Source organism: Muntiacus reevesi, chromosome 2 (genome assembly GCF_963930625.1).
Source record: "Muntiacus reevesi chromosome 2, mMunRee1.1, whole genome shotgun sequence".
Classification (NCBI taxonomy): Eukaryota; Metazoa; Chordata; class Mammalia; order Artiodactyla; family Cervidae; genus Muntiacus; species Muntiacus reevesi.
In genome coordinates this window covers 191,752,820-191,772,401 of record NC_089250.1, presented here as the reverse complement: position 1 = coordinate 191,772,401, position 19,582 = coordinate 191,752,820, and the positions used below count along the sequence as shown (strand labels likewise).

Sequence of the window (19,582 nt, the reverse complement as noted above, 5' to 3'; positions counted from 1 at the left end):
CATATCAATGTGGTAATATGTTTTGAGAACTTTGAAAATGTCAGTGTCATTTGTCTCATTAATTCTACATCCAGAATTAATCTACACTATAACTTTATAGTGTTATATCTATACTATAACTTTAACAATGTGAAACAGAAAATACACAGGAGAAAACCAGGAAGGAAATATGTCAGGGTTAACAGTGGCTGCGAGACATAATTTTTCCCCCTTTTCTTTTTTCTTTATACTTTTCACTTTGTCTAAGTGGGTATGTATGACTTAGGGTCATAAATCACAGCACCATATGTTCTGTGATAATATCATAGAATAATACTCATTTAAGGACTCTGTGCTTGCCTTTATTGCTTTATAGGAGTCAAAATCTAACAGATATTCTTTAAAATTTAGTTTTATTTTTTATCTGGTTTTATTTTAAAAACTTAGCTCAGGTTCAGTCTATGGTGCTAATGTTTAAAGAGAGTAGCCCTAAAACTTGGAATTTCTTTAGGGCTAGGCCAATGTTACTCCACAGGCCAATTAAGGCTTCTTTGAAAAGACTTGCTGACAACCTAAAACATAAGCCCATTAGCTTTCTCCTTGGGGATTCCAGACTTTAAGCTTTAAAGCCTAGTGAACATATATGTGGAGATTAGCTGCACCTTTTATTTTTTTCATTGAAGTCTAGTTGATTTATGACATTGTGTTAATTTCTGCGGTACAGCAAAGTGACTCAGGTATATACATATATACATTCTTCTTAACATTCTTTTCCATTACAGTTTATCACAGGATATTGATTTGAGTTCCCTATGCTATATAGTAGGACCTTGCTGTTTATCCATTCTATATATAATAGTTGATTAGCTATATCTTTAAATAGAAGTTTTCCCAAGAACTCAACCAGTAAAACAACCTGCTTTCATGAATATACAATGACTGAACTTGGAGAAAACCATCCAATGAACAGAAAGGAAGTTGTCACTAAGATTTTGGTGATGTGGCACTTATTCTTCTTATTCTATAGACAAAATAATAGTGTTAAGTTATTTTTAAAGAGCTAATCAAAAGGACTCATTTGCCAGATTTTGAAGGTCAATGTCATCATCTCCTTTTTTCCTACCTGGACCACCAAGGACTTCACTCTCCTTATTCTCTGCCTCAATTTCCTTCAAAACTTCTGTGAGTGCTGCCCACTTTGGGTTGCTTTCTAGCACCAGTTCCTTTTTTGTTTCTGTATAGAAATAAACGATAATCTCATTCTATGTGATAATGTTTATCCATAAAGTATTCCAAAGGCTTTGAAAACAAATAACACAGGCATCGTTCTATAAGCCCATTCCTTTGAGCTTCCTTCATAATGGGGGGAGGAGGGGCAGGACTGTCAACTTAGGAGGTCTGGTTGAACATGTGCACATATAAACGGTACATCAAAACAATCAACAAGCACCCATCAAAGTGCTTATAGTGCAGGTAGTAAAAAACAAAAAACAAGCACCCACTATGCAGCCCAGGAAAGTAGACTTATGAGAGAATCCAGATTCTTGTGAAGGTCTCCTTATGGTCTAAATGAAGACACTTCAAACCCAGATTAACAGAGGCTCCATAACGCCTTGAGAGAAAGTCATATGCATGGTCACTAATAAGAGGTGATTACATGTCAGTTGTCAACTACGATGTTATATATAAACTGCTACACAAAATAAAGGAATCAGTACAGAACAACAGTTTTTATTATTTCTAAAATCTCCATGATTCTCCTAATGCTGAACACGAGATATAAGCAGACAACAATAAAACCTTTATTTCTGTAAGTACTCAAATGTATTACTAAGGTATTTAATTAAGTTTTGAAATAGATCTTTGCAACAGGCAGGACATAAGCATGGCAGCTCAGCTGGTAAAGAGTTCACCTGCAATGCAGGAGACCATTGTTCTATTACTGGGTTGGGAAGATCTGCTGGAGAAAGGACAGGCTACCCACTCCAGTATTCCTGGGCTTCCCTGGTGGCTCAACTGGTAAACAATCTGCCCGCACAGTGGGAGACCTGGGTTCAATCCCTGGGTTGGGAAGAAGCTACCCTGGAGAAGGGAAAGGCTACCCACTCCAGCATTCTGGCCTGGAGAATTCCATGGACTGTACAGTCCATGGGGTGGCAAAGAGTTGGACATGACTGAGCAACTTTCACTTTCACTTTTATGTCTTAAAAAGCCAACAATATTCACTATATATTTACTATAATAGTTATAGATGAGTGTGAAATAAAATCCATTATTTGCCTCATTCTAGTACCTCTGTTTCCTAAAAGCTAAAAAGAAAATCTTAAAGAGATGGGAATATCAGACCACCTGACCTGCCTCTTGAGAAATCTGTATGCAGGTCAGGAAGCAACAGTTAGAACCAGACATGGAACAATGGACTGGTTCGAAACAGGGAAAGGAGTACATCAAGGCTGTATATTGTCACCCTGTTTATTTAACTTATATGCAGAGCACATCATGAGAAACCCTGGGCTGGAAGAAGCACAAGCTGGAATCAAGATTGCCAGGAGAAATATCAATAATTTCAGATATGCACATGACACCACCCTATGGCAGAAAGTGAAGAGGAACTTTCATCAAGAGGAACTTTCATCAAGAGGAACTTGATGAAAGTGAAAGAGGAGAGTGAAAAAGTTGGCTTAAAGCTCAACATTCAGAAAACTAAGATCATGGCATCTGGTCCCATCACTTCATGGCAAACAGATGGGGAAACAGTGGAAACAGTAACAGACTATATTTTCTTGGGCTTCAAAATCACTGCAGATGGTGACTGCAGCCATGAAATTAAGACGTCTGCTCCTTGGAAGAAAAGTTATGACCAATCTAGATAGCATATTAAAAAGCAGAGATATGATTTTGCCAACGAAGGTTCGTCTAGTCAAAGCTATGGTTTTTCCAGTGGTCATGTATGGATGTGAGAGCTGGACTATAAAGAAAGCTGAGCGCCAAAGAATTGATGCTTTTGAACTGTGGTGCTGGAGAAGACTCTTGAGAGTCCCTTGGACTGCAAGGAGATCCAACCAATCCATCCTAAAGGAAATCAGTCCTGAATATTCATTGGAAGGACTGATGCTGAAGCTGAAGCTCCAATACTCTGGCCACCTGATGTGAAGAACTGACTCATCTGAAAAGACCTTGATGCTGGGAAAGATTGAAGGTAGTAGGAAAGGATGACAGAGGATGAGATGGTTAGATGGCATCACTGACTCAATGGACATGAGTCTGAGTAAACTCCAGGAGTTGGTGATGGACAGGGAGGCCTGGAGTGCTGCAGTACATGGGGTCGCAAAGAGTCAGACACAACTAGGTGAACTGAACTGAAACGGGATGTTAAAATAGTCCACTAAGACCTTAAATGCCCAAATAGTAATTATTCTGAAGTTAAAAAAAAAAAAAAATCAACCATTCTTATGTAGTAGTACTTTTGATTGATACTTGATGTTTGTTATTTGGAATCCCCTGGCAGTGAATCCATTCCAAATATTTTTTAACACAGATCACATATGTTACATGTTAACAAGTAATTAAATGGAGTCACATACTTTTCACACAGTCGAATGAGATTTAAAGTTATAGTGTAACTTGATAAGCATTTCTATACCAAATATGTAAAAAAAAAAGACATGTTTGAAGACTTAATCATACAAGATACCTTGTTCTTCTTTAATCTCCAGTTTTTCAGGCAGTTTGATTTTTTTACTCATTTTTGCCTCCGGAACATGATAAACTCTTGCTCGAGCATTTACAAACATTGAGGTGCTGGAGTCAAGAAAGAGCCAACCTAACATAAAATGTTAAGGGGAAAAAAAAAGCCTTTAATTTATGGTTAACTTCAGAGAATCTCTGAAGGTCACATGACCTGTATATCAACCAGTCACCAGCTTGTTCATCTCCCAACCACACCTCCCTTGTTATGGTCTCTGTCACCGTCTGGCTAGACTGGTGGTTTTCAAAGTGCGGCCTACAGATCCCTGGGGGTCCCCAAGATGTTTTCAGGGGGATGGTCTGTGACCTCAAAACTACTCTCATACTAATACTATTACGGAATTTCCCCCACTGTGTTGACATTTCTAATGATGCTGCAAAAGCATCGGTGGGTTATGCTGCTGGTGCCCAAGCACAGATGAAGGCAGTGGACCCAAAGTTCACTAGTAATCAATGTATTCTTCAGCTCTGTGCATCTGTAGTTTATGACTCAAGAAAGTCCCTGGTGAAGTAATAAGAAATATTAACTTTATTAAATCTTGGCTCCAGGGGCCCCTGGGCCACACTTCAAAAATCACTGGTCTTGCCACACAGCAAGAAGGTCACAGTAATGAGGCAAGAATGTGACTGGTAGAAAATCCAGTCGGTGGACAGCGGCATATGTGTGCTTCCCTACAAATCTCTTCTCATTCTCTGGCTAATGAAACTCCATATTCCCTTGCCGTTTCTTTGGGGAAATGAATTTTAAGTTCATAACAACTAAACTTTCAGAATACAACCTATTTCTAAGCTGGGGACTGCCTATGATATATGGTCTTTTCTAGAAATAAAACTGCCTGGATGGATATGAATATTTATTAATATACAGAACAGAAGTTAAGTAGGTGGAAACATTAGCTATCAGTAAAACCTACATCCCTGTGCTATGAACATAAAACATAATTTGACATCTCAGTACATCATGTAGTTGAATATAGCACTCCGCACACCTGACTCCGCAATAAAATCTAGTACTTCACTCAAATCAGTTCCTAGAATAATGTTAGTATTTTTATCTCCCACCTGAATTCTGACCGAATGCCTTCTCTGTTGCTCTGAGAGATTCCAGAAGATTAAGAAATGTGATACAATCATACTGAGAGAGATACTGCAGTAGGGTTCGTAATATCTTCAAATCCTGAACCAAGGATTTAGTCTTGGCTCCAAGCTGGTGCCACAAAGGATCTAAGTAATGGCGAATTGTCTAAAACAAGAATAAAATACTGCTAAGAGATATTTAATATAGCTATTATTAATACAAATGATACTTGCAACAAACATTATCCCTTGTATACCTAAAAATGGTTAAAATGGTAAATTTTGTTATGTAAGCTTTACCACAATGGTTTTAAAAAATAAAAACAAAAGACATTATTTCCCAAGGAAGTGGACAGAAAATTTAAGTTCATAAGACTCAGAACATTCTAATTAGAATGTTTAATTTTTCAAATGTAAAGCAGAGTGTCATCACTACAATCTTTATGATCAGATACAGTCAATTTATAATTACCTGCATTTACATTATTAGGAGACAAAGGTCCTGATAAACATCAGATACTCAATTATTCACTTTTATGCAGAATCAAAGCAAGTAATGGAGATACATTTAATTTCTGCCAACTCCTGTATGGACAGAGATGTCAGAGCCAGCTGGATGATGAAGAAGACATAAACTAGGGAAACTACACGGTATCAAATTAGTATCAGCAGACCGTAGTTTGCTGCTATAAAAGATGTGTTTATTATTTTCTTTAAGTGTGATTCAAGGATGAGAAAATATTTGTTAACAACCAACTAAATCTGAATACTTTTTAAGATCCTAAAAAACTGTCTAAAACACAGAACAGTTTCATGTATATACTATGTAGGTATCTATATATCCACAGCTATATATATGCATGTCTCCTTCACAAGCTGATTCTATAACTAAAAGGGATAATGCAGCATGATGCAGAAGCAGTTTCACTACATGGCATCTTATCTAACACATTTAATACTGAACAGAAGTAATATTTAGAAGACCAAATAATCTACTGTCCAAACTGGAACTCTTGTGAAAATGAAATGACAGTATTAATAATCGCTCCAGGACAACAGGCAGACACTGTGACTGTCCTAGATAAACTGGGACATATAAGTCTTTTGTATATCATCTTTTGTAAAAAATCACCTACATGCCTCTTTTCTAAAACCATTAACAAAATTTAAATTTTCTAACAAATGCGAATTATGCTTTATTTTGCTTTGGTTACGAGATGAATACGTAAAACAATACTTTGACTTTTACTGGCCAGGGGATGATTTACAGAAATTTAGTGCGAAGCATATCTGGCTATATTTTGTTTTTCTAGGGACATATACAGGGGCTTCCCTGGTAGCTCAGTGGTAAAGAATCTGCCTACAGTGCAGGAGACCCGGGTTTAATCCCTGGGTTGGAAGATTCCCTGGAGAGGAAATGGGAACCCACTCCAGTATTTTTGTCTAGGAAATGCCATGGACAGAGAAGCCTGGCAGACTACACTCCATGGGGTCACAAGAGTCGGACACAACTTAGTGACTAAACCGCCACCACACAGATATATGTACCATTAGAAGAATGTGAGAGGTGTTTTTGGCATACTAGGCACTAAATTAAAATAAATTTTAAAAACAGAGGCACAAAACACATGGAATGGTTTTTCTGCATCATTATTTCATAGTAAAAAGACTTTCTGGAAGAATCAGAAAAATAAGGACTTAAATTTTTCCCTTTTAAAAATCACTATGCATTATTTTTAGTGACAAAGAGATTGATTCAGAGTTTGAAAGAAAAGAACTTGTTCTACAAAAATATGAAAAAAAAAAAAAGCTGCCTGGAATTTTTTAAGTTTTTTCTAGACATACAATTTGATCTTAGACATTTATGTACCTGTATTAATATTAATCTATGATGAAAAAATTAGTTGAAATAAACATTCCTAGACTACAGTCTTACCATTTTCTCACTTCAGAATGTAATTTTAAGACAGGCAAGTTTCACATTCCTCAGTAATCAAAACTCATCCAAATTATTTTTATTCCAAATAAGAGATCATAAATTATGAAGTTTTCTTATGCATACTCTTCTACCTGTAGATATTCAAATGCTGTCATTTCAGAGCAAAAGGTGATTCGTTGTTCTCTTGGAGTGAAAGTTTAGTCGCTTAGTCGTGTCCGACTCTTTGCCACCCCATGGATTGTAGACTACCAGGCTCCTCCGTCCACGGGATTTTCCAGGCAATAGTACTGGAGTGGGTTGCCATTTCCTTCTCCAGAGGATCTTCCCAACCCAGGGATCAAACCCGGGTTTCTCACATTGTAGGCAGACACTTTACTGTCTGAGCCACTAGGAAAGTTCTCTTACACATGTTCTCTTACATATACTTAAAAAAAAAAGAGACAGTCACTGTATAACTGCAAAAATCAGAATTATGCTTAGATGTCAATCAATGTATTTGACTACAAATTACTTTCCGGTAAACCAAAGAAGATATACTTTAAATCACCTCCAACCTAATTTTAAAATGACAACAAATTCCTACTGAGAACATTATAAATATTAAAATAACTTGCATACTTAAAAATTACAACATCACAAACAGTGCTTAAAAAGAGAGAAATAGAGTACCTTGTCAAAAGGTTTTCCAATAGCATTTTCTAAAGATAAATCTTCAACTTCAAGTGACGGGTTATGGCATTTTAATTCCTTTAAACAGGCATTTAAAATGTCCAGAATAGCAGTCTGTATAGCAAGCATGGCAGGTGTCATAGAAACATGAATTTCTACGACTTCGGGTTTATGCAGTTCTAAAAACGAGTTTACTGCTACATGGAACCTAAAAAGACAAACATTTTTAAAATATTTTCTAGAGTTGTAAGAGCTCTGTGTTTCCAGTCTCAGTTTACTACTCTAACAGCTTTTTGTAAATGGACTGAAGAAGATCAAACCAGTCAATTCTAAAGGAAGTCAGTCCTGAATATTCATTGGAAGGACTAATGCTGAAGCTGAAAATCCAATACTCTGGACACCTGATGTGAAGAACTAACTCATTTGAAAAGACACTAATGTTCGGAAAGATTAAAGGCAGAAGGGGAAGGAGTGGCAGAGGATGAGACAGTTGGATGGCATCCTCGACTCAATAGATGTGGATTTGAGCAAACTCTGGGAGATAGTGAAGGACAGGGAAGCCTGGTGTGCTGCAGTCCATGGGGTCACAAAGAGTCAGACACGAGTGAGCGGCCGAACAACAAAAATGTAATTAAGAAGTAAAACGGAAAGCCAGGCGACAGTGTTTTCAGGATTACTTTTAACCATATAAATGGAAGTATTACTCAAATAAGGCAGGGTCAGGGATTGAACCCAGGTCTTCTGCACTGTAGGGAGATTCCTTACCATCTGAGCCACCAGGGAAGCCTTAACATACACACATACCCAGCCTTTTCTAGATTCTTTTCCCACAAGGGTCATTAAAGAGCGCTGAGTAGTTGTTCCCGTGCTATACAGTAGGTCCTCACTAGTCACCTACTTTATACACAGTAATGTATGGCAACCCCACCTGCCAAATTTACCCCACCCTCTTCCCCACTGCTGATGGGTAGTTTTCAAAGTGCAAGTTAGAATCTTAGCCAGTAAATCTGTAGTTCACCTAATTCTGTTGTACACATGAGCCTCCAGATTCCTAGGGATTTCATTAAATGAACAAGAAAGTGGTGGCCTTGGGCTACCAGAAAAATAACTATCAAATCTCTCTTTCCTCTTAAAAGAATCACAAATGTGGTGACCATTTATCTATACTTGGGTGCACTGTTATAAACCTGACTAGCATGTGTCAAGTGCAGTGACAGTAAATACTATATTAAAGTGTGAAATTAAAGTACAGCAGGTTCTCTTGCAGAAACTGGTCACATAATCCTGTTTACCTTGGCCACAGATACAGCTTCCTTACGAAAAGATTTCTCATCACTCTTTCCACGTGACAAAAGCCGGTGTCAAAGGCAACAGCATTGTCTGTGAAGGCTTTAATAAAACCACGTTTGTTTTTCTGTCGAAAGAGGCGCAAGATGAATGCTTCTTGACAAGACTCGATTATTCTGTGAGCTCTATATACCAAGATGCCTGAGGGGGGAAAAAAATCATAATTTAGAGTGCACAAAAGACATGTCATTTTTATGCTTGCTTTCAGTTATTCATCACAGTTTTCCTGAATGCCTTATTTGAGCATAGGCAAGCTATTCTAGGCTGAGGATACAGCCACAAACAAAACACGAAATGCTGTCCTGTGGCATTTACAATAAGTAATATAAGTAAGTAAGATATTTAGTTGTTATAAGGGATAAGTGCTGAGGGAAAAAAGTGAATCAGAGGACGACAAGGAGTATGTATAAGAGGTGGTGGTTTGCAATTTTCTTACTTATTTAATCTTTAAAAAAAATGTAGTTGATATACAATATTATAGTTACAGGTATATAATACAGTGATTCACAATTTTGAAAGGTTATACACCATTTATAGCTATCATAGAATATTGGCTATATTGCCCATGTTGTACAATATATCCTTGTGGCTTATTTTATACCTAATAGTTGTATTTACTAATACTTTACCCCAATATTTCCCCTTCCTTCCCTCTCCCCTTGGTAACAATAATATGTTCTTTTTTTTTTTTTCCCCACTGCACTTTGAGGTGTGTGGAACTTCTTTGACCAGAGGTGGAAACCATGACCCCTGCAGTGGAAGCACGGAGTCTTTAGCACTGGACAGTCCACAAATTTGTTCTTTGTATCTCCAAGTTTGCTTCTTTTTTGGTCATATTCACTAGTTTGTTGTATTTTTTAGGATTTGCAATTTCAGATAGGGTACCTCACTGAGGTCTTAAGTGAGTAAAGGCTGGATGGAGATGAGAAGGGTGAGCCTTGTGACCAGGTGGGCCAAAAAAGTTCCAGCCCAAGGAAGGGTGAGAGTAAAGGCCCTGAGGTGGGGTGTGTCCGACCTGGTGGAGGAAAAATTTCTCAAAGTCAAGTGGGCCATTTGTTCTTTTATATGTGAATCAGATGTGAACTTTGCAAAACAGCTGCCTTTCAGAAGTCTGGGCAGCATCTGCTTCACTTATTGTAAGAATTCAACTTTCAGAATCAGAGTATATTTTACTGAAAGATAAATTAGTCTATTTGAAATAAAAATCTTAAAAAAAAATGCTTAAACATCTGTTTTGTGGGGTGGATGTGACAATGACATCTCTGAATTGCAAAAACAAGGATATACACGTTTCTTTAATTAGAAAAAGAGAGTTCTGGACCAGATGATTTCTCATGTGCATATATCATACACACACGCCTCTGTGGTGCAGTAGGATTAGTGGGAAATTAGAGAGAGACAAGAAATGACAAGAGTGCACAGATGTCAATTACTCTATGACAATTCTCGCCTTTTAGACCTAAACCAAGCCAGGTACCATATATATTTGCTGTAAACTCACTGGTATGTTTTTGCTCCCATTCTCATCACTCCTGGGATCTGGAAAATGACAATACTAACCCATGACTTATTCAATAGACTTGTTCAATAGACTCAATTCAGATTCTACTATTTTGGTGTTTAAAATTTAGATTGAGGTAGATGGAGCTGAAATTTATTCTAGCCAAGCAAACTGCTTTTCAAAGACAGTAAAAACAAACAGTGCTAAGTAGAAATTTGTAGACAGAGGATTTTCAATAACACCAGTAAATGTTGTTGTTGTTTAGTTGCCCAGTCGTGTCTGACTCTTCTGAGACTGCATGGATTGGGATTTTCCAGGTAAGAATACTGGAGTGGGTTGCCACTTCATTTTTCCAGGGGAAGCCAACACCAGTATATGTGCACAGCTAATCTACTACTCAGAAAATACTTAGTACCTAGCAGGTGGGTTTTTCCAAGTATGCTTCTGGGCCACAGTTGTGGTCCTGGACAAAACAGGACATGAAAGTTAGAAATAATAAAAATAGACTTCTAAAGAAAAGGTGAATCTCAGGTTAAGAAAATGGTGTACTCCAAAAGGTTGTCATTCTTTTGGAAGCCAGAAGAAGGAGGGAGAAGAGAAGTATATTCTGTCCCAGCCCTAAGCACTGGACTTAGGTACTTTTACAGATTTTTCTTTCATTTAATCCTCACAATAACTCCATGGGGTAGGTATTACTATAGAGACCAGGAAAGGGAAGCAACTTGACCACGGTCACCCTACAAGTAAGTGGAGGCCAAAGGTTCCAAATCATGAGTGTATGATAACACAGCTATATTCCTCCTACTAGGGCATATCATCTGAGGACCATGCACCCCTCTCCCTTAAACAAGTACAACTAAGTTAGGTTTCCGGGTACAATTCTAGGGCCACATTTTTGCATCTCATTTTGCTGCACTGTAATTACTTCTTTACACCTATCTCCTCCTGGTTGGGCACAAGATCATTATAAGAAGAAGTAATCAGAGAGTGCTTACTATGTGCCATGCATAATGCAAATAATTTCATATACCTGATGTCAGTTCACCCTCACAATAATCCTAAGAGAAAGGGGAGAAAACTGAGTCCTACAGAAATGGAGAAACCTGCCCAAGGTCACACAGCTGGCACCTGCTGCCGGTGAGCTCAAACCCAGAGGCTGCCTAACTCAGGAGAGTCCTCTGCCATCTCATCATCTTTGTCTTCAGCACTGATCTCATTCCTGCCACATAAGGGCAACTGGCAAGTGAAACCTTCACTAACAACGAATGTTAAAAATGACATACAGTCTGAAAGACAACAAAGCTGAATTACAGCACTGGGTGTGCACATCTAACGTCACTTTTTTTTCCTTTAAGTTTCCCAAGGAAAGTGTGTTTTGAGGTCTATTTAGAGATGTCAGAATATGCTTTAACAACGAAAGAATCCTCTTTCCCTATATGTTTGAAAGTATAATCTGGGGAGATATTTTCACAGTTCTTTCACTACTGAGAAGTCATGTTGGCAGGGATGCCTGGGGTGGGTGCGGTGACGCTAAAAGCTAATGACAGGAACAAGTCAGGGCTGGTGCATTCAGGACTTCCCAGGGGGTTACATGCTCCTAGGACACTGGTCTGTAACAGTTGTGCTGAAAGCTTCTACAGGGGCTGGGAGAATGCAGGGGATAGATGATGATCCCATGGGTTGTAGCATTGAAGGGATTCATTTCTGTGGCTCATTTACATTCTATTCAGCCAAGGAGCACTAACAGCTCCAACTTCATTATTGGCTGGGAATCAATCAGAAATGGGAATAGCATTTTAATTAGGAACCACCTATAAACTACACTTTGCATAGTCCTTCGATTCAGATTGCTCTCTGCCTAATTAGGGTGAACTGTTACTGGGAGTCAAGAGTAATACTGACATCTAGTGGTCATTTCAATACTTTTTTCCATTTTATCAACTTAAGTAAAGCCTAATTTATAAGAAACCAGCAAGCAGTAAAATATTTTACAATGTATCAAGATTTTGGGCTATACAAAGCCTTTTTTTTTTTTTTTTGCTATTATCTATTATTTATTACATACCATGTACTGTACTAAGCAATTATATTTATTTTACCTCATTTAGTCCTTATGATAACTTCACAAGGCACTGTGTTCTCAACATAAGCAATGAGACAACCTAGACTTGTGCAAATTAAGTAACTTGCTTGTAAGCAGTGGCGTTACCCTTCAAAGTCAAGTGAGTCTGACCCTAACTGTACAGCCTTGCCACGGCTTATAACTGATAAATATAAAAGTACAGCAAAACTTTCCATCAATTGGTTCACCATGAATCATATAAAACATTGGTTCACCAGGGGCTTCCCTGGTGGCTCAGTGGTGAAGAACCTGCCTGCCAATGAAGGAGACACAAGTTCAATCCCTGATCCGGGAAGATCCCACATGTCATGGAGTAACCAAGCCAAGGCACCACAACTATTGAGCTCGTGCTCTAGAGCCTGGGGGCCACAGCTACAGAAGCCTGTGTGCCCCAGAGCCCATGCTCTGCAAGAGGAGACACCACAATGAGAATCAGCCCACACACCACAACTACAGGGGAGCCCCTGCTCAAAGCAACTAGAGAAAAGGCCACTCAGCAATGAAAACCCAGCACAGCCAAAAACAAATAAAATTATAAAGTATTACATATGACATTTCCCTTAAAAAAACATTCATTCATACATTTATGCATTAAATATTTCTTGAGGGTCTTCGAGGCTCAGGACAATGTGTTAGATAGAGTAGGAAGGACAATTATGAATTCCAGCACCAACAAAGATATCAAATAGGAAATTAAAAAATTCCTTGATATGAAAGAAAACAGAAACATAACTTTCTAAAGTCTATGGGATGCAGTAAAAGCAGTTCTAAGAGGGAAGTTTAAAGTGATACAGGCCTACCTCAAGAAGCAAGAAACAGCTCAAGTAAACAACCTAATTTTCCATTTAAAGGTATTAGAAAAAAACAAACATAGCCCAAAGTCAGCAGAAAGAAGAAAATAAAAATCTGAGTGGAAATAGAGACCAAAAAAAGCAAACAAACAATAGAAAAGATCAATAAGACTAAAAGTTGTTTTTTTTTTAAAAGACAAAACTGATCCTTTAGCAAGACTCCTCAAGACAAAAAAAAAGGGGGAAGGGCCCAAAAAAAATTAGAAAGGAAAGAGGCAAACTTACAATTGATATCACAGAAATATAAACAGTCATAAGAGAATATACTGAGAGTTAAATGCATACAAATTGGACAACCTAGAAGAAATGGATAAACTCCTAGAAACATACAATCTTCAAAGATTGAATCAGAAAAAATAAAATATCTAACTAGTAACAAAACTGTATCACTAATAAAAAAAATCCCAACAAAGAAAAATCTAGGGCTAAGAATTCCACCCAACATTATAGGAAAAGTAAATACCTATGTTTCTCAAACTATCAAAAAAATCAGAGGATGGAACACCTCAAAACTCATTCTACAAGGTCAGCATTATTCTGATACCAAAACCAGACAAAGACACTACAAAAAGAGAAAATATCCCCGAGGAACACAGATGCAAAAATCCCCAACAAAATATCAACAAACTGAATTCAACAATAAATAAAAAGGATCATACATCATGACCAAGTGTGATTTATTCCAGGGATGCAAGGATAGTTCAATATTGAAACTTGACTTGTGAATACTGAACCATTAACAAAACAAAGGATAAAAATCACCTAATCGTCTCTATAGATACAAAAAAGGCACTTGCAACATCCATTCATGATAAAAACTCTCAACAAAGTTGGATAGAGAGAACATACCTCAACATAATAAAAGCCATTTATAACAAATCCACAGCTAATGTTATACTCAATGGTGAAAAGTTTAAAGTTTTTCCTCTAAAATCAGGGACATGACAAGGATGTCCACTTTCCCCACTTCTGTTTACCATAGTATTAAAAGGCCTACCCTCAGCAATCAGACAAGAAATAAAAGGCATCCAATTGGAAATGAACAAGTAAAACTCACTATTTCCAGATGACATATTATATATAGAAAATGCTAAAACTCCATCAAAGAACTTTGAGAATACACAAATTAAGTTGTAGGCTACAAGATTAATATACAGAAATCTGTTGTGTTTCTTTACACTAAGTATTAGGTATCAAAAAGAGAAATCAATACAACAATCCCATTTACAACTTAATCAAAAAGAATAAAATACCTAAGAATAAATTTAACCAAGGAGGTGAAAGATCTGTATTCTGAAAACTATGACACTGTTGAAAGAAACTGAAGACAAAAGGAAATATATTTTGTTCATGAAATGGAAGAATTAATATTGTTAAAATGACCATACTACTTGAAGCTATCTACAGATTTAACGCAATCCAAATAAAAATACCTATGACATTTTTTAAAGAACTAGAACAAATAATCCTAAAATTTGATTGAAACCACAAGACTTCAAACAGCAAAACCAATCTTGAGAGAAAAGAACAACACTGGAGCTATCACCTTCCTTGAGACTATCCTACAAAGCTATAGTAATCAAAATAGTATGGTTCTGGCCCAAAACCAGACACAAATATCAGTGGAACAAAATAGAAAGCCCAGAAATAAACTCAAGCTCATGGTCAATTAATTTACATCACTTCATGGCAAATAGAAAAGGCAAAAGTTGAAGTAGTGACAGATTTTCTTTTCTTGGGTTCCAAAATCACTGCTGACAATGACTGCAGTCATGAAATTAAGACACTTGCTCCTTGGAAGAAAAGCTATGACAAAACTAGATAGTGTATTAAAAAGCAAAAACATCATTTTGTTCACAAAAGGTCCATATAGTCAGATCCATGGTTCTTCCAGCAGTCACGCATGGATGTGCAAGTTGGCCCGTAAAGAAGGCTGAGTACCGAAGAACTGATGCTTTTGAATTGTGGTGCTACAGGAGACTCTTGAGAGTCCCTTGGGACTGCAAACAGATCAAACCAATCAATCCTAAAGAAAATCAATCCTGAATATTCATTGGAAGGACTGATGCTGAAACTGAAGCTCCAATACTTTGGCCACCTGATGCAAAGAGACGACGCACTGGAAAATACCCTTATGATGGGAAAACTGAAGGCAAAAGGAGAAGAGGGTGGCAGAGGACCAGATGGTTGGATGGCATCACCAACTCAAAGGACATGAATTTGAATAAACTCTGGGAGATAATGAAGGACAGGAAAACTTGGTGTGTTGCAGTTCATGGTGTTGCAGAGTTGGACATGACTTAGTGACTGAACAACCATAACAAAATAGGGAAAAGACTCTCTTCAATAAGTGGTGCTGGGAAATCTAGGCAGTTACATGTAAAAGAATGAAATTAGAACATTTTTCTCACACTGTATTAAACAAACTCAAAATGGACTAGAGACCTAAATTTAAGATCTGAAACCATAAAACTCCTAGAAGACATAGGCAGTATGCTCTCTGACATCTGTCTTAGCGATAATTTTTGAATCTGTCTCTTTAGGAAAGGGAAACAAAAGCAAAAATAATCAAATTAGCCTACACCAAACTAAAAAGCTTTTGCACAGTGAAAGCAGCCAACCAACAAAATGAAAAGGCAACCTACTGAATGGGAGAAGATATTTGCAAACAATATTTCCAATAAAAGATTAATATCCAAAATGTATAAAAAATACAACTCAATATAAAAAAAAAAGAAAAAAACTTTATTAAAACATGGGCAGAGGACCTGAATAGGCATTTTTTCAACAATGGCCAACAGACAAACAATGAGATATCACTTCACACTTCTCAGAATGTCTATTGTGAAAAAGACAATAAATTATAAGTGTTGTTGAGGTTGTGAGAAAAAAGGAACCCTTGTGCACTCTTGCTGGGAACATAAACTGGTACAGCCACAATGGAAAATCTATGGAGGTTCCTCAAAGAATTAAAAAGAAAAGTACGACATGATCCAGCAAGTCCACTCCTGGGTATTTGGAGAAAATAAAAACATTAATTGAAGAAGATATATGCCCTGCAATGTCCACAGCAGCATTATCTAAAAGATTCAACTGAAGTGTCCACAGGTAGAGGAATGGATATAAAGAAGATGAGCTCTCTCTCTCTATATATCCAATGGAACATTGCTTAGTCATAATAAAAGATGAAATTTTGCCATTTTCCACAACATGTATGGACCTGGAGGGTATTATGCTAAGGGAAATAAGTCAGACAGAAAAAGACAAACACTGTGTTTTTACTTTTATGTGGGGTCTAAAAAATAAAACAAATGAACAAATGTAAAAAAACAGGAAGAGACAACAAACTAGTGGTAGCAGTAAGGAGAGGGGTGGGGGAGAAGCAAAATACAAAAAGCGGATCAAGAGGTACAAACTACTAAGTATAAAAGAAACAAGTTAAAGATGTAATGTACAGCTCAGGGAATACAGTCAATCTTCATAATAAATTTGTATGGAGCATAAACTATAAAATACTGAATTAACTGTGTTATACACCCAAAACCAATGTAACACTGTAAGCTAATGAAAATTTCAAATCATAGTTTAAAAAAAAAAATACTCTTTAAAGAGGAAAACCAAACTACTCTCGGGGATATACAAAGAATATTTATAAACATTCAAATCTGATTAGCTTCTAAAAGCAACCGCCAGTCAATTACTAAGCACTGACTGAATATGAGCTTAAAAAACACAGAAATGTCAATCTTACATTTAGTTTCTTATTCAGGCCATAAATATTTACTGAGCATCCAAAATGTGTCAGGTATTGTGTTAACACCTGGAAGCAAAATGCTGAGCAAAAAAAATCCAATGCTGCTTTTAACAAGGTTCTAGTTTAGAGTTTAGCAGAGGGAACAGACATACATGGGAAAAAAACAAACATATGCAAATAAACAACAAGGCTTCAAATTCTCACCGGTAATTAAATCTGAAGGTATTCTATCAGTCAGGAAATCAACCACAAGTATTCGGCTTGTTGCAAATATCACACCGCCTTGTGTGTATACTTCATAGCGATTGCTACTTGTGATTTCATTTGTTACTCGCCGAGGGAGATGTTCAACTCCTTCTATCTTCAGCTGATTGATAAAATACTCCTAAATCAAATTAAACTGGATTAGCAGACTATTTAATACAGGGCAGTTTTTAACAGGTTACAAGTGCTTGTATTTAAAGAGCTTCCCTGAAGGCTCAGAGGTAAAGAATCCTGCGGCAACTCAGGAGACCTGGGTTCCATCCCTGGGTAGGGAATGTCCCCTGGAGAAGGAAATGGCAACCCACTCCAGCGTTCTTGCCTGGAGAATCCCAGGGACAGAGGAGCCTGGCGGCTACAGTCCATGGGGTCGCAAAGAGTCAGACACGACTGGGCGCGGCATGGCACAGCAGCAGCATTTGTACTTAAAATGACATGCTGCCTTTCTCAGAGATTATGAACTTTATCATGAACATACAAATTAAATTACTACTTAATACCAATCAATCGACATTTACTTAGGGTTTTGTTTTTGTTTTGGGGTTTGCACTAAAGACTCATTGCACTTGAGATGTTATTAGCAGTTTAACAACAAAAAGACTTTAAAACCCTAGGCTAAAGACTGCTACCTAGAAAATACTGCCTGCCAGAGGTGGCTTTGCAGTCACCGTGTGAGAGGATAACAAGGGAACCCTTTCCCCAGGTGGTGTTTTAGACTATTAGTTCTGTCCCGGTCCCCCCTAGGGGGGATTTCATCATGTCACTGGGACCCTTGGTCCTTCACATCTTCAGTTTCGTGCCAGAGGGGCGTGCCAGGGGGGTGCCTGTCATGCTAAGTCCCAGTCGAGCACTAGGGATACCCAGATGAATCAGTCTGGTCCCCAGCTCTTAGGAGTTTATGGTCACTCTTCTCAGCTGGCATTTTCCTTGAGGCCACCTGCTCTAGATATCTAGGGACTCATCAGACTTGTCAACCAGGCTGTGACACCTGTCACTATCCCACAACACAGGTGTATCCTATTTTCCTCAGTGTCCTCCACTCTCCCCAACCCAGGTACCATTTCCCAATAACCTCAGCTTCCAGCTCCCTTCCCTTCGGACCCTGTACCCCGCGTCCCTAGAGCCTGGGTGAACCCCCAGTACGTCCCGTCCCTGCTGAGTTCTCCCCAGCCTCAGCGTCTCCTAAGTCCTCATTCCCCTCAGTGACTCCTCCATCCCCCTCACTGTTCCCTTTTAGGGACCTCACTGCTCTTGCTCCAGCAAGTCCCTTAATATCCAACTAGAGGACTGCCTCGTTATTCCCACCCATATGCTCCTCCAAGTATCTCCCCACCCTCTCCAGAGACCTCCGATCCTTCTCCCCACCTCCATCCTCCTCAAATGAACTCCCCTAACTGCTCTCAGAGACCCTCCAACACCCAGCATCCTCGCACCTGTGTCGAGGTCCCGCATCTTCCCTCGGGACCCCGCCGCCCTCTCAGGGTCCTGGCACCTACGTCAGCATCCTGCGACCACCTCGGGACCTCTCCCACCTTCTCAGCGTTTCCGCACCCGCGCCAGGGGCCTGCATCTACCTCACGGACCCTTACTCCACGCCCCCCCGCCCGCGTCAGGGCCCCGCATCGCCCTTGGCCTCCGCGCGAGGCCTGCGTCCGCTCAGGAGACCCCCGCCCCAAGCCCTATCGGGGTGCCCTCGTCCCCCGCGCCTGCTGCCGGCCGCACCTCTTCGGCCGGCTGCGTGTTGAGCACCAGCACAAGGCACGCCGGGTGGCAGTGCAGCCGGAGGAAGTGATAGAGGAGCCGGTCCGCGCCGAGCCCGCGGGCGCACACTACCAGTCCGTCGGCGTCCAACAGTTCCAGCACCAGCTGCCGCTCGTATTCCAAGAGCGGCGCCATAGCCGTCGCTCGAGCCGGCGAGCCCGGCTCCATGGGCGCCCTTCCGGGGCCGCGGCCGAACGTAGCCGAAGGGAGCCGAGTCTGAGACGAGAGTGGGCGAACCAGGCCGAAGAGAGCCGAGCGTAGCCGAAGGGAGCCGAGTCTGGGACGAAAGTCGCCGACCGTAGCCGAAGAGAGCCGAGCCCGACAGGACGAGAGCCGGCCGAACGCAGCCGAAGAGGAACCTAGAGGAATCGAAGATTCGTGGAGTCGCGGGGCGGTGCTATCGCTCTCAACAGGTGTCTGCTGCGGGCTTCAGGTTTCACCTTGTCTGTAATTTAGATCTGAGAGTCAGCCGGCCTAGACCCACTAGAGCACAAGCTACCACAAAGCGAGAGAGGAGATGTAAACCCAAGGAATTGAGCTCCTTGACACTGTCCATTGAAAAAGTTAACTGTCG

At 39.4% G+C, this 19,582-nt stretch overlaps 1 protein-coding gene across 1 annotated transcript in view; it reads right to left on the bottom strand.

Moving 5' to 3' along the window:
* The window catches only part of ERCC4 (ERCC excision repair 4, endonuclease catalytic subunit), a 39,746-nt gene extending 20,563 nt beyond the window's left edge, over positions 1-19,183 (bottom strand). Inside the window, exons 1-7 of the mRNA XM_065924352.1 lie at positions 18,970-19,183; positions 17,191-17,371; positions 8,704-8,899; positions 7,412-7,619; positions 4,789-4,969; positions 3,674-3,802; positions 1,103-1,213 (exon numbers count right to left, since the gene is read on the bottom strand). Of these exons, the coding sequence (XP_065780424.1) occupies positions 1,103-1,213; positions 3,674-3,802; positions 4,789-4,969; positions 7,412-7,619; positions 8,704-8,899; positions 17,191-17,371; positions 18,970-19,176 (1,213 nt within the window). The 5' untranslated portion in view covers positions 19,177-19,183. The remainder of the gene's footprint in view (positions 1-1,102; positions 1,214-3,673; positions 3,803-4,788; positions 4,970-7,411; positions 7,620-8,703; positions 8,900-17,190; positions 17,372-18,969) is intronic.
* Positions 19,184-19,582: the final 399 nt, after the last annotated feature.